The sequence below is a fragment of the Carcharhinus amblyrhynchos genome, chromosome 21, assembly GCF_965287045.1.
Source record: "Carcharhinus amblyrhynchos chromosome 21, sCarAmb.v2.hapA, whole genome shotgun sequence".
NCBI lineage: Eukaryota > Metazoa > Chordata > Chondrichthyes > Carcharhiniformes > Carcharhinidae > Carcharhinus > Carcharhinus amblyrhynchos.
In genome coordinates this window covers 37,449,362-37,463,238 of record NC_137344.1, presented here as the reverse complement: position 1 = coordinate 37,463,238, position 13,877 = coordinate 37,449,362, and the positions used below count along the sequence as shown (strand labels likewise).

Genomic DNA, 13,877 nt, shown 5'->3' with positions numbered 1-13,877 from the left:
CTATGTTCTCTACTCCATTCATTCTCTTCAATTTTAGTTCATTTGTGCATCCTATTTATCAGCAGCTTAAAGAAGATCCATGCATGGTTCTAGCTGTGAAATGTGACTATTGTGAGATTAGGTGATATGGCACTGAGTGCTTTGCAGTTATAGTTGGATGTGAGAGCTCAAAGAGTTGAGGCCAGGGTGAAAATTGGCGCTGGGTTAGTTGAGAAGTCTATCCACAGTAACAGTTCCAGGATGACTGTGGAGGAAGTGTGAGTTGCTGTGTCTTCTTGACACTGTTTGGCCTGCATTGCGGCATCTGGTCGGTTGCCTTGTCAAAATAAAACTTATAGTGGTTGCTTGTGGGAAGCATAAACCATTAAATCGAGACCACAGATCTCGAGGCCACATTCATTTGGTGCAGAAATATGATCATCACAGATTCTTAGTGCTTTAAAGGACAGCAGCAGAACTGGCCAGACAGCTCGTTAGAAACACATTTTATAATATACAGAATGAACTGAAGGCTCTGATCTGAACCCAAAGCTGAATAACATTCATAAACCATTCAACCTTTGCTGTGATATGGCTCTCATCTGACCTTCAGTGTGTTCCAGCCGCAACACATCTCAAGTATGTTGCTCCTTAGAATATGTCTAGGAATTTATTGACTGCTTATAAAGAATGATCGGAGAGCACAAAATGAGGCCCTTTCTTCCATTGCATTCATACTGGCTCTTTACAAGAGCAACTCAGCTAGTCCCTCTCCCCCTCCCTATGTCTATAGCCCTGAAGTGTTACCTCTCTTCTGGTGCATATCCAATTCTCTCTGGAAAGCCTCACCACATCCTAAGACAGTGCATTTCAGATCCCAACCACTCACTACACTAAATAAAAAGTTCCTCCTCATGTTGCCATTGATTCCTCTGCCATTCAACCTGGTGTCCTTTGGTCCTCGACCCTTTCATCAATGGGAACAATCCTCTCCATTTGTCATTAGAGCATGAAATCTGGATGCAGAGGTGATAAACTGAGCAATGCTCAGAATAAAAAAAATCCCATCTATGTTCCATGATGCAAACCGATGATTGGGAAAATGCAATACTCTATTATATTAACCACCTCCCACAGAATTTGTGAACTGAGATGATCTGCACCGTTCACAATAAACCTTTCTCCTCTGGCTTTTGTGTATAAAAACAAAACACTTTGTAGGATCTTTAACTCAGTAGAACATCTTGAGTTGATTTCACCAGGAGCTAAAAAATATCATTCCACAATCCAACAACTGCTCCACATGCAGCGCTAACTTTGGAAAGAAACTCCATTTAAATTAAGGTTGAACACACAATAATGTACTGCTTATAAATGTGCATTTTTTTTTATTCTTTCATGGGACGTGGGCATCACTGGTTGGGCCCAGCATTTGTTGCCTAAAGCTAATTGTTCCGAGTTGCTTGCTTGGCCACCTCCGAGTCAACCACGTAGCTGTGGGTCTGGAGTCACACGTAGGCCAGACCAGGAAAGTATGGCAGATTTCCTTCCCTAAAGGACATTAGCAAGCCGAATTGACAATGGTTTCATGGTCACCTTTAGACTTTCAATTCCAGGTTTAAACCAAATTCAAATTTCACTATCTACTGTAGTAGGATTCGAAGCCAGGTCCCCAGAGCATTTCCCTGGGCCTCTGGGTTATTAGTTCAGTGACAATACCGTGATGCTACAGCTTCTGCTTAATGTTTAACTCCTCTGTCCTTAAAGGATGTACTGATCTTTGCCTCTATTATTCCTTGTGATAAAGCACTGTGCACTCTGGCAGCTCTCTGTGTGGCAATTACTCCTAACTTTACTCCTCGTTACCTTGGTGACAATTGTAGACTAATAGTCCCGTACCATTGACTCCTCCACCGTCAGAAATAGTCTTTCCATCTTCACCCTTCAACATTTTTAAATGACTATATTAAATCTCCTCTTGGACTTCTCATGCAAAGGGGAATTGTTCTGGTATCCCACCATAGCAAAGAAGCCAGTATATAAATGCACTGCGAGCTGTTTTGGTGATATAAGGGTCATCAGACATATTAGTCTTAGTATACTAAGATTTACATTTTCCCTCTATTACAACACCAATGTTCATCGTTTAACACAATAAGAATGGCCCAAAATGCTTCACAGGGATGGTATTGGACAGAATTTGATACCAGGTTGGATGATTAGAGTTGATGGCCAAAAGATTGGTCAAGGATGTAGATTTTAAGGAGTGACTTAAAGGGGAGTGAGGAGATTTGAGAGGCAGGGGCGGAGGGAAGTTCAAAGTTGGACTCGAGTCATTTCCACTGGAAAGCAGAATGATGAAAATCAGGGATGAGTAGAAGGCCAAAGTTGGAGGAACACGGAAATCCCAGGGGGTTTGTAGGGGCAGCGTTACAGAAATTAGGGAGGCTAGAGGTCATGGAGGGATTTGAACACAAGAATGAGGATTTTAAAATCAATTTTAAGATCAACCATTATCAATTGTTGGAAAGATCCATCTGGTTCACTACTGTCCTTTAGGGAAAGAAATCTGCCACCCTTACCTGGTCTGACCTACATGTGACTCCAGAGCCACAACAATGTGGCTGACTCTCAACTGCCCTCCACGGGCTATTAGGGATGGGCAATAAAGGCTGGCCAGCCAGCAATGCCCATGACCCACAAATGAATAAAATAGATATTGCTAGACTGGGAGCCAATACAGGTCAGTTATTTTGTCAGGTCTCATGGTGTCTCTGTAGCAATACGTTAACATATTGCAAAACTATTAAGCACTCAAAACCACTTGTGATTCTTTGCCAGATCAAGTTCTATCTTGCTAATCCTAAAATAGTAAAATCCATCTTCACCGCAGATGCAATCACTGTCTCCCAATCTGAACATTTGTTTGGGAAGTAGTGAAACAGGTTGCACTTTGATAAAGAAATGAGTGAATGGCAGATTTCTGGAAACATTTGTTGTTACAGTCTAGCGTGAAGATCGGCACGGCAAGTAGTTAGCACTGCTGCCTCACGGCACCAAGGGCCTGGGTTCAATTCTGGCCTTGGGTAACTGCCTGTGTAGAGTCTACACATTCTCCTCGTGTCTGCATGGATTTCTTCTGGGTGCTCTTGTTTTCTCCCACTGTCAAAAGACGTGCAGGTTAGGTGGATTGGCCATGCTAAATTGCCTCTTAATGTCAGAGGGACTAGCAGGGTAAACGTGGGGATTATTGGGGTTGGGCATGGACGGGATTGCTGTTGGTGCAGGCTGGATGTGCCAACAGGCCTCCATCTGCACCGCGGGGATTCTATGACTCTATAGCTATGATCCTATCTGGGAAAAGTCCCTCATAAAAGAACTGGTAATCTTGATAGTGGTCTGCACATTGGCCAGCATTGCAACACTGATACAATTCATTGTCTGACGCTGGTACATTTCTACCCTCATAAATCAAGTAAAAAAACCTGGAAAAACATTAACCAGGGAAATAAATGTGCTTGGAGGCAAAGCACAAATAGTAATAAATCAAAGGTGGCCCTATTTTCCCAGGTAATTTCAAAATAGATGTTAGGTGACTATGTGTATGTGTGGAAGAAGGAGGGATAGATCCTTTTCACCTGCAATGATTTTAAGCATAGTTATTATGGGTCACAGCGGAACTTAAAGCAGTCTCACTTTTATGAGAAGCAGTGTTTGGTAACCCTTGTATGAGATTGCTTGCCCATTCTAATTTAACAGAACATAACTTGGATCAAAACGTTATCACTTACACCGGATGTCATTATCACAATGTCCTTTCCCAAATAAAAAAACGTTTGTCAAACGACCGTTTTTAAAAAAAAGACCGATTTCTTTAAAATCAAACAGAACAGCTGAACCATTGAGTCTGTTCTCTAGTTAAATAAAATCAAGATACAGAAGAGGAAGCGCAGTCAGACAGCAGGTTTGTGTGGAGCAAGCCTCCGCCACCTGTAGAGGGCTGAGCTGAAGGAACAATCATAGTGGCACTAAATCTACCGCAGCTGCAACATGGCAAACACCAACAAATGGTTTGAATTTATTGCAATGAAGTTCCTGGTGGGCACCTACTGAACAATGCCTGAAACGAGAGCAACAGGACATGGCTTTTTATTCATTTGTGGGACATGGGTTTCGCTGCACGTACTGTCCAACCCTAGTTGCCCTTGAATTGGATGGCTTGCTAGGCTATTTCGGAGGGCAGTTGAGTGTCAAACACATTGCTGTGGGTCTGGAGTCACATGTAAAAAAAAGGTTAAGGATTTCCTTCCCTAAAGGGACACTGGTGAATCAGATGGGTTTTTCCAACAATCGGTAATGGTTTCACGGTCATCAGTAGATTCTTAATCCCAAATTTTTTTTTAATTGAATTCAAATTCCACCATCTGCCATGGCAGGATTCGAATCCAGGTCCCCAGAACATGACGTGTGTTTCTGGATTACTAATTTAACGAAAATATCACAAGTCTATTACCTCTCCCTTGACTGCTTTCCAAAAAGTTGCAATGACATTTTGGGGGGAATTTTCCTGTTCCACCCATCCGGGGAGTGGGGGGGGTGGGGGGAGCGGTTTGACCTTGGACAGGATTTTCTGGTTTTGGGGCGAGCATGGCTGAAAAATCCCACACCTCTTGTCATGGTCTGGATCGAGTGGACGTGGGGAAGATGTTTCCATTAGTAGGCAAGACTAGGGTCCGACGGCACAGCTTCACAATAAAGGGATGACTATTCAGAACTGAGATGAGGAGGAATTTCTTCAGCCAGAGGGTGGTCAATCTATAGAATTCATTGCCAATGGAAGGCTGTGGAGGCCAGGTCATTGAGTGTATTTAAGACAGAGAAAGCTAAGTTCTTGATTGGTAAGGGGATCAAAGATTATGGGGAAAAGGTGGAAGAATGGGGTTGAGAAACTTATCAGCCATGATTAAATGGCAGAGCAGACTCAATGGGCCGAAGGGCCTAATTTTGTTCCTATATCTTATCGTCTTACAACCTGAGCTGTGCAAATTGATGTGGTGATTTCTCTCATTGCCAGATGTACCAAACCTTTTATTTTAGACAAAAATGCTTTTTAATCTCACCACATTGCCAACAGAAGTCTCAGGGAGGTCATTAGACTGATCTTTGTTTTAGAATTAACATTGCCCTTAATGGACAGAGATGGAGAGAAGTTTTTTTTTCTCTCAAGAGGGTTGTCCGACTTGGGAACTCTGCCTCAGAAGGTGGTGGAGACGGGGTCACTGAATATGGTTAAGGTGGAGGTAGATAAGATTCTTGTTGAGCAAGGGAATGCAAAGGTTAGCAGGGGTAGATGGGAATGTGGAACTCCACACAAACAAACCAGCCATGATGTTACTGAATGGTGGAGCAGGCTTGAGGGGCTGAATGGCCTACTTCTGCTCCTATTTTGTATGTTCATATAAATTAATTTAAACATAATCTGTACCCTCTGCATTTAGCTGGTTTCCAGATTCATTTTAAGTTATTGTGTGTCGTTTCTTTCACAATTTTTCTCGTTTACCATGCACTATCATTTTTACATTTCCGGTAATGTAAAGAAAATTCTGCTAAGCATGAACTGTGGTGTGGTGAGTTCTGCGCAGAGATTCTCCATGCTTCAGGGGCCCGCTGTGGTGGGTTTTAGGCACATGCTGTGGCCTCTGGTATATTCATACTCGCTCTGTCTCCGCGGCAGTGTTGCTACAGCTTTGTATACTTTTGGGGAAGGTGAATGCCTCTCTCCTGGTGTGGCATTGAACCATTTTCATAGAATCATAGAACCTCTACAGTGCAGAACGAGGCCATATGGCCCATTGAGTCTGCACCGAAAACAATCCCACCCAGTCCCCATTCCCCTAACCCCACATATTTACCCCACCAATCCCCCTAACCTATGCATCCTGGGACAGTAAGGGTCAATTTTAGCATGGCCAATGCACCTAACCTGCACATCTTTGGGAGGGAAGCGGAGCACCCGGAGGAAACCCAAGTTGAAATAGGGAGAACGTGCAAACCCAACACAGAGAGTGGCCCAAGCTGGGAATTGAACCCAGGTCCCTGGCGCTGTGAGGCAGCAGTGCTAACCACTGTGCCACCAAGCTGCCCATTTTGTCAATGTGTCAGAGAAGCAACTGGCATGAAACCAAGAACAGAGACTAGAATAGTTGCACTGTATTTGCAAAGTTTCCATTAATTTTTTTAAGATATATCACATGTTGTCAATGAGTGGAAACTGGAGAAGAAATTTACCGGACAGAGTTAAGGAAGGCCATCTTCTGCTATGCCCTTTGGATCTGCCAGTTGTGCACCGATTTCAAATATCAAATCCGTCTAAAAGGACATTCACATTTTTAGCAAAAAAAAAACCTCTTGCCAGAATCTGGCCAATGGCCAGAATTGTTCAGCCACATTGTGCCGGGGAGACCTTCCAGTCCGGCTGAAGGTGCACGTCTGCCACAGATTTATATTCACTGATAGTATTTATTTTATTCAAAGGCATCATTCAATGGGAAACCCTGTTGACAACGGTGGGATCAGAAGATCCCAGATCCTTCTGTTGGCCAATGTGGTGAGAATAAAAGGCATTTTTGTCTAAAATAAAAGGTTTGGTACATCTGGCAATGAAAGAAATCACAAACATCAACTTGCACAGCTCAGGCTGTAAGACCATAAGATACAGGAGCAGAATTAGGCTGTCGGCCAATGCCGGGCTGCTGCCAATGTAACACTTGGCAAGTTCGGCGGAAAATCCTCTCCAATATTTGAGGAAGTTCTACGCACGGGAGATTTTTATTTTACCTCTGGCACAAGAATTAAAATTTCTATCATCTCCCTCCTGAAACGAGGTGCGAAAAGCAGCATGGCATCTTACAGGGCTCAATTTGGAAGCAGAGAACAGCTGGGAGTTCAATTTGAAAATACATTGATTTTAACACACTGAGGACTAAAACTAAAGTAGGTTGCTAAGGTGATGCTAAATGGTTTCAATAGTTTCAAAGGCTATGGCTCTGGAATTTAGCTTCACATTTACCCCATGCAGACTCTAGCTAAAGGTGAGTTAAAATACAAATTAAATTTAAGCTACATTCCATGTCAGCATGAGTTCTCAACAAAGAAACTCTCCTTCACAATTCTCTATTAAATTGAAGAGGGGGGGACAATGGCACAGGGCGTGAAACTGGAGTTTTTAAGCTCTGTACAAAGTTGGTAATCTATTCGTTCTTAAATTCCCCTCTGGCAGGCAAAATCTTTACCCCACTCTGGGCCGGAAGGTTAAGGCTCCTAACATGCAGATGGCAGGTATCCTGCAGTCAAGCTGACATCTTTTCCACATGCAATCCTAACAGTAAAATACCCCTCAGGATTGGGAGTGGGTGGGGGAATGGAAGAAAATGTGATTTTTAGAGTGGGGGTGGGGGGTGGGGGCACAACTTGGCTCCAAGGCGCTCACTTCTGGATTTGAAGGAGGCACTTGGGTGTCAGTAAGAAGGGAAATCCGCCAAAGTTCCAAGATTCAATAATTGGAATTAATGTCTTCGTAGGCCAATTATTAAAACTTCATTTCATCCTTTCATACTCACTGATAGTACTTGTATCATTCAAAGACGTCATCCTATTTTCACACCATGCTTTGCAATAATTGTATGTCAAGATCAAGCTGCTTCTTTGGCAACAGTCGGAGAGAATCGTGCCAGTTAATGATTACAACATTGACTTCTGCGCTGCTTTCCATATTAGCTGCGCTTATTGAAGGTGTCCCACTGGTATGGTGTGTGGCAGGAAGCAGAGATACAAATTTGCAAGCGTGCTCCATCTCCAAACATCTACTGAATATCACCCAGGAAGATGCATGCTGGGACTTGATGAGACTAGATTTGGGTGGCGTGGTGGCACAGTAGTTAGCACCACTGCCTCACAGTGCCAGAGCCTTGGTTCAATTCTGGCCTTGGGTGACTGTGTGGAGTTTGCATGTATCTGCGAGAATTTCCTCTGGGCCCTCCGGTTTCCTTCCATAATCCAAAGTTTTTTTTAACATTAAGTTTACTTATTAGTGTCACAAATAGGTTTACATTAACGCTGCAATGAATTTACTGTAAAAACCCTCTAGTCGCCGCACTCCAATGCACTTAACCAGCACCTCTCAGACTGTGGGAGGAAACTGGAGCACTCAGAGGAAACCCATGCAGACACGCAGAGAACGTGCAAACTATGCACAGGAAGTGACCCAAGCCGGGAATTGAACCCAGGTCCCTGGCACTGTGAGGCAGCAGTGCTAATTGCTGTGCCATCATTGTGCCAGTTAGGTTGATTGCCTCTCAGTGTCAGGGGGATTAGCAGGGTAAATATATGGGGTTGCAGGGATAGGGCCTGGGTGGGATTGTTGTTGGTGCAGGTTTGAGGGGCTGAATGGCCTCCTTCACTGTAGAGATTCTATGTTCTCTGCAGATGCCCTTCTACAGCCAATGAAGGGACTGGCTTTCGATTCAGTGCTAACGTTTTGCATCCAATGTGACCCCAGCTGAAAGTTCCCACGACATTTAGAGCCCAAAGAAGGTCCATCCTCTCAGTTTTCACTAAATTTGAACTCAATGATGAGAAATCAAAGAGAGACCGCTGTACCGCTGTCATCTCGGATTTTACTCACCTTTTGGTACAGTTGATTTTATGGCCGCCCATTGTGCATTTTTTAACAGTGAAAACAAGTGGCTATCACTCACCAATTTCACACAGATGATGAAAGGGGGTCTCACTTCTGTAAAGTGGCAAATGGGTATTGTTGGCTTTGGCTTATCCTAGGAGAAACAAGAGTAATTGTCAGCATTGCAATGAGATCCATGCTCATATTCAGCTGCTGAAGAACTGTCATGTTCAGACCAGTGAAGTGTTCATTACACAAAAAGACATCAATTTTTCTTGCATAAAACACCTTGAGAAATGATAATACATCAACGATGCAGCTTTTCAGAGGATGCAGACAGTTTATTTTGCCTCCAAATAGCAACTTGTTACTATAATATTTGATAGACTGTCCTGAACCCTTTCATCAGGAGCTTTAAGCCTATCAAGTCCTTGAGGTGGCATGGTGGCACAGTGGTTAGTACTGCTGCCTCACAGTGCCAGGGACTTGGGTTTGATTCCTGGCTCGGGTCACTGTGTGGAGTTTGCATGTTCTTCTCGTGTCTGCATGGGTTTCCTCCCGCGGCTCAAAGACATGCGGGTTAGGTGGATTGGCCATGCTAAATTACCCCTGAGGGTCAGGGGGAGATGTAGGGTAAATATGGGAGTTGCAGGTTTTAGGGCCTGAGTGGGGTTGTTGTCGGTGCAGGCTCGATGGGCAGAATGGCCTCCTGCACTGTAAGGAGTCTATAAAATAAAGTCACTTTACACATGGAACACCAGGTGGGTTACCTCACGATGGTGCAATACTTCATTTGAAGAAAAAAAAAGGCATAAAACATATTTGCACTGAAAACTCAGTGATGTGAAGATGTATTCTGAATGAATAAGATGCGACAATACAGAATAAAGTGCATATCGAAACCAAACAAGAGGATGAACTGAATCATTCCAATATGTTACTTGTAGATAAAGTCAATGATCATTGTAATGTAATACAAATACAAACATTGCACAAGGCAATTCAGACAGTTTGTGCCAGGTGCTAGTGTTGTCTCTTACAGACATTGCTATTGTTCACTCCCTTTATAGGAGTATCCTGTCATCAGGAATTATTTTCTCAGGTGGTCTGTTTGTGACCCAGAGAAACCCAAGTCATCCTGGAATGTCAATTGAGGCAGGACTTTCAACCTAGTCTTTCACTGACAACTCTCAAGGTACAAGTGTGAGATATGTAGGCAACCATTTAGGCTGTAACTGGAGTGCTGGGATGCTTGTCTGTGACGTTGTAGTTATCACAGAACTAATACAGTGCAGAATGGGGCCATTTGGCCCATTGAGCCTGCACCGACAATAATCGCACCCGGGCCCTATCGCTGTAACCTCAAACATTTACACAGCCAGTCCCTCTGACACAATGAGGCAACTTAGCGTGGCCAATCCACCTAACCACGCACATCTTTGGAGTGCGAAAGTAAACCCACACGGACATGGGGAGAACCTGCAAATTCTACACAGGCAGTAACTCAAAGCCACAATGGAACCCAGGTCCCTGGCACAATGAGGTAGCAGTGCGAACCACTGTGCCACCATGCCAAATATAGTTTAAATCTAGAGTCGGGGACATTGGAGTGAGGTTAAATGAGAGTCCCTAGAGGGAATTTTGTGGTGACTACTCAGGTTAAAATGTAGCACTGATGTGAAGCCAAAGCCCCCATTGCACTGGCGTTAAACGTGTAAATAAATCCCAAGTTATATGGGAATTCATGTACTCTAAGGGTTAAATTTATAGGACCCAGTAATTCTGAGAAATTCATGCTAAGAACTGTCAGCTTAGTGAAGTGTCAAATACATCATTATTTGTTTATCATTAATCTTTATTGTTTTTATAACCCCTCTCGACTGAGTACTAAGTGAAGCATCAGTTACAAGATCCTCCCTCTCCAGTTACCCTGTACTCAGCTGTACTTGCACAATAGTAAAAGACGGCACTGTAATACTAATTACAAAGCCTTAATATAACCGAGAGGTTCAGCATAAATAGTGCTGAAAATGTGAGGGAAAGCACTGGTAATGTTACTGAACAAATATCCAGAGGCTAGTGCTCTGGAGACATGAGTTCAAATCCCACCACAGCAGCTATTTAAATTCAATTAATTAATAAATCTGGAATGAAATAACAGTCTCGTTAATAATGACCATGACATACTGGACTGTTACAAAACCCATCTGGTTCACTAATGTCCTTCAAGGGAGGAAATCCGCTGTTTTTACCTGCTCAAGTGACCCTAGTCCCATACCAATGTAGTTGACTCTTAACTAGTCTATGAAACGGCTTAGCAAGCCACTCAGTTTTAGGTGCATACATGATCATAGAATCCCTGCAGTGCAGAAGGAGATCATTCAGCCCATCGTGTCTGCACTGACCACAATCCCACCCAGGTCCTATTCCCATAATCCCACATGTTTACCTTGCTAATCCCCCTCACACTGAGGGCAATTTAGCATGGCCAGTCCACCTAACCCGCACATCTTTGGAACACAGAAAATTGCAGCACCGGAACAAGTCCTTTGGCCCTCCCAAGCCTGCAGCGAACATGCTGTCCAACTTAACTAAAACCCTCTACCCTTCCGGGGACCATATTCATATACATCCTATTCACGTACTTGTCAAGATGCCCCCTAAAAGTCATTACCGTATCTGCTTCTAATACCTCCCTGGCAACAAGTTCCAGGCATCCACTACTCTCTGTGTAAAAAAATCTACCTCATCCATCTCCTTTAAAGCTTGTCCCTCGCACCTTAAACCTGTGCCCCCTAGTAATTGACTCTTCCACCTTGGGAAAAAGCTTGAACTGTGGCAGGAAACCGAAGCACCTGGAGGAAACCAAGGCAGACACCACGAGAATGTCTGTGTGCATTTAAAACAAAATTAGGTTAAAAGTAAGATTTTAAAAAAAATGGAAATTCCAGATTTATCCATTTCAGGAGTATCCCAATGTCTTAATCCAGTGCCAGAAGTGACTCAGATGATGGCCACAGGTTTTAGTGAAATCACAACCACAGCCCCATTGGAAAATAATTTGCTGTTGATTTGAGGACAAAGTCATACACATTATGGTACTTCCAGTAGACAATGTGTTGCATTATCATGCTTCTTTATATGTATATTAGTTAGGGGAGGCAAATGGCCTGGTGGTATTATCGTTAGACTATTCATCCAGAAACTCAGTTAATGTTCTAGGGGCTCGGGTTCGAATCCCGCCATGGCAGATGGTGGAATTTGAATCCAATTTTAAAAATCTGGAATTAAGAATCTACTGATAACCATGAAACCATTGTCGATTGTTGGAAAAACTCATCTGATTCACTTATGCCCTTTAGGGAAGGAAATCTGCTGTCCTTAGACAATCTGGCCTACATGTGACTCCAGAGCCACAGCAATGTGGTTGACTCTCAACTGCCCTCCAAGGACAACTAGGGATGGGCAATAAATGCTGGCCAGCCAGCGAGCCCATGTCCACAAATGGATAAAAAAAAGTGTGTATCATGTGTATCAGCAATGTTGAGGAAGAGATGAAAAGCGGCACACAGAAGATTTTAATTGCTTACTCCACCCCCTCCAGCCTTTCCCAAACTGGCATTAGGGATTTTATAGTATACGGGAACGGGGTCTGTACTATTGCACAGTCATTAAGGTCAAATTCTGGAGAAACAAATAGAATGTGAAAAGAGAGATTCCAACCTTTGACTCTTGATAAGTGTAGAAGCCCTTTGCTATCTTACTTTGGTCCACATCACAAAACGACACAACCTATAGAAAGCAGAAACCATGGTTAGCATTAGCCATATATTAGCAATGTTATGATGTGGAGATACTGGCGTTGGACTGGGGTAAACACAGTAAGAAGTCTCACAACACCAGCTAAAGTCCAACAGGTTTATCTGGTAGCAAAAGCCACTAGCTTTCGGAGCGCTGCTCCTTCGTCAGGTAAGTGGGAATTCTGTACACAAACTCAATTTACAAAATAATGGTTGGAATGTGAGTCTTTGCAGGTAATCAAGTCTTAAAGGTACAGACAATGTGAGTGCACAGAGCTGTAGGGATACTGTAGGAATTCTATGATTCGAATCTTGCATGATCTGGACCAAGAGACCAAGATGACTTTGTTATGAATCCCTTCATTATGTGTGTTCTTGTGTGTCCTTATGGACATTGTCACCTTTTGGAGGATAGCTCACTCCATTGCTGGTACTGAGGTTTCTGCCTAGTAACAAGGGTGGGGCCTATTGTGAGTGTGTCAATAGGTCCCTGGCAGTTCAGAGGTCAGTAGCAAGCAGTCAATTTTGGTCAGTCATTTTCTAGTTTGTCGGTTTCAATCCAAAGATGAGTGATGGGAGGACAGCAAGAAGCCCTAAGAAAGGTCCCAGAGATTGTGGTCAAGGAAGGGAGACAGAGAGAGCTCCCAAGAAGAATCTCAGTCAGGTAATAAGACAGGAGAGAGCAAGACAGTAAAAAAAAATGGAGCAGATAAACAGGAAGGGTCTTAACTGAATAAAGCATCTGGTGAATGTGCAAAGACTGCCAGAGGAAAACTGTTTGACATCGAGTTAAATCAAGTAAGGAACCTGGATGTTGAGACAGTGATAAATATTCACTGGGCTATTTTGTTTCTGTAAGGGTTGCTGGAATAAAAGTAATATTATGAGTCTGAACAATTTTCTGGCACCTGGATTGAAATCTATTCAACATTTTTGTATCGTTTAATATGGTTCATTTTTCTTGTTTAGTAAACGTTTTATTCTTTTGTTAAAGTTCATCTGCAGACTCCTGTGAATCTGTTCAATAACTGCCCTCCACATTTAATAAAAAATTAAAAGTTATGACCTATCAAAATCTGGGATCCGATTTGTCAGGCGTTGCCCTCAGCTGGCATCATAACAACTTTAATCTGAAAATCAGTGTCAGATTTTCACATAGGGACTGAGTGGGTGAGTGCGACTGACTGGGCAGCTCCAGCAGGAGGTACCATGGACGTGAAGGCTTGAACAGCCACCTTTAATGCTGTAAAAAACTGTACATCTACGCTGATAACCCTGAACTCTACCTCACCATTGCCTCCCTCAAATCCTCCACTATCGCTAAAGTATCAGACTGCCTGCCAGCACTGGATGAGAATAAACTGGGAAGACGAACGCCATTGCCTTTCATTGCTGCCACAGCACTCATTTCCGAGTTACTG

At 43.2% G+C, this 13,877-nt stretch overlaps 1 protein-coding gene across 2 annotated transcripts in view; it reads right to left on the bottom strand.

Moving 5' to 3' along the window:
• The window catches only part of qtgal (queuosine-tRNA galactosyltransferase), a 301,592-nt gene that overhangs the window by 19,032 nt on the left and 268,683 nt on the right, over positions 1 to 13,877 (bottom strand). For both annotated transcript variants that reach the window (XR_013889124.1, XM_080209035.1), the window contains exons 10-11: positions 12,380 to 12,448; positions 8,736 to 8,810 (exon numbers count right to left, since the gene is read on the bottom strand). Coding sequence is in view for 1 of the 2 variants with exons in the window: in XM_080209035.1 (XP_080065161.1) it covers positions 8,736 to 8,810; positions 12,380 to 12,448 (144 nt within the window). In the remaining variant the exon portion in view is untranslated. The remainder of the gene's footprint in view (positions 1 to 8,735; positions 8,811 to 12,379; positions 12,449 to 13,877) is intronic.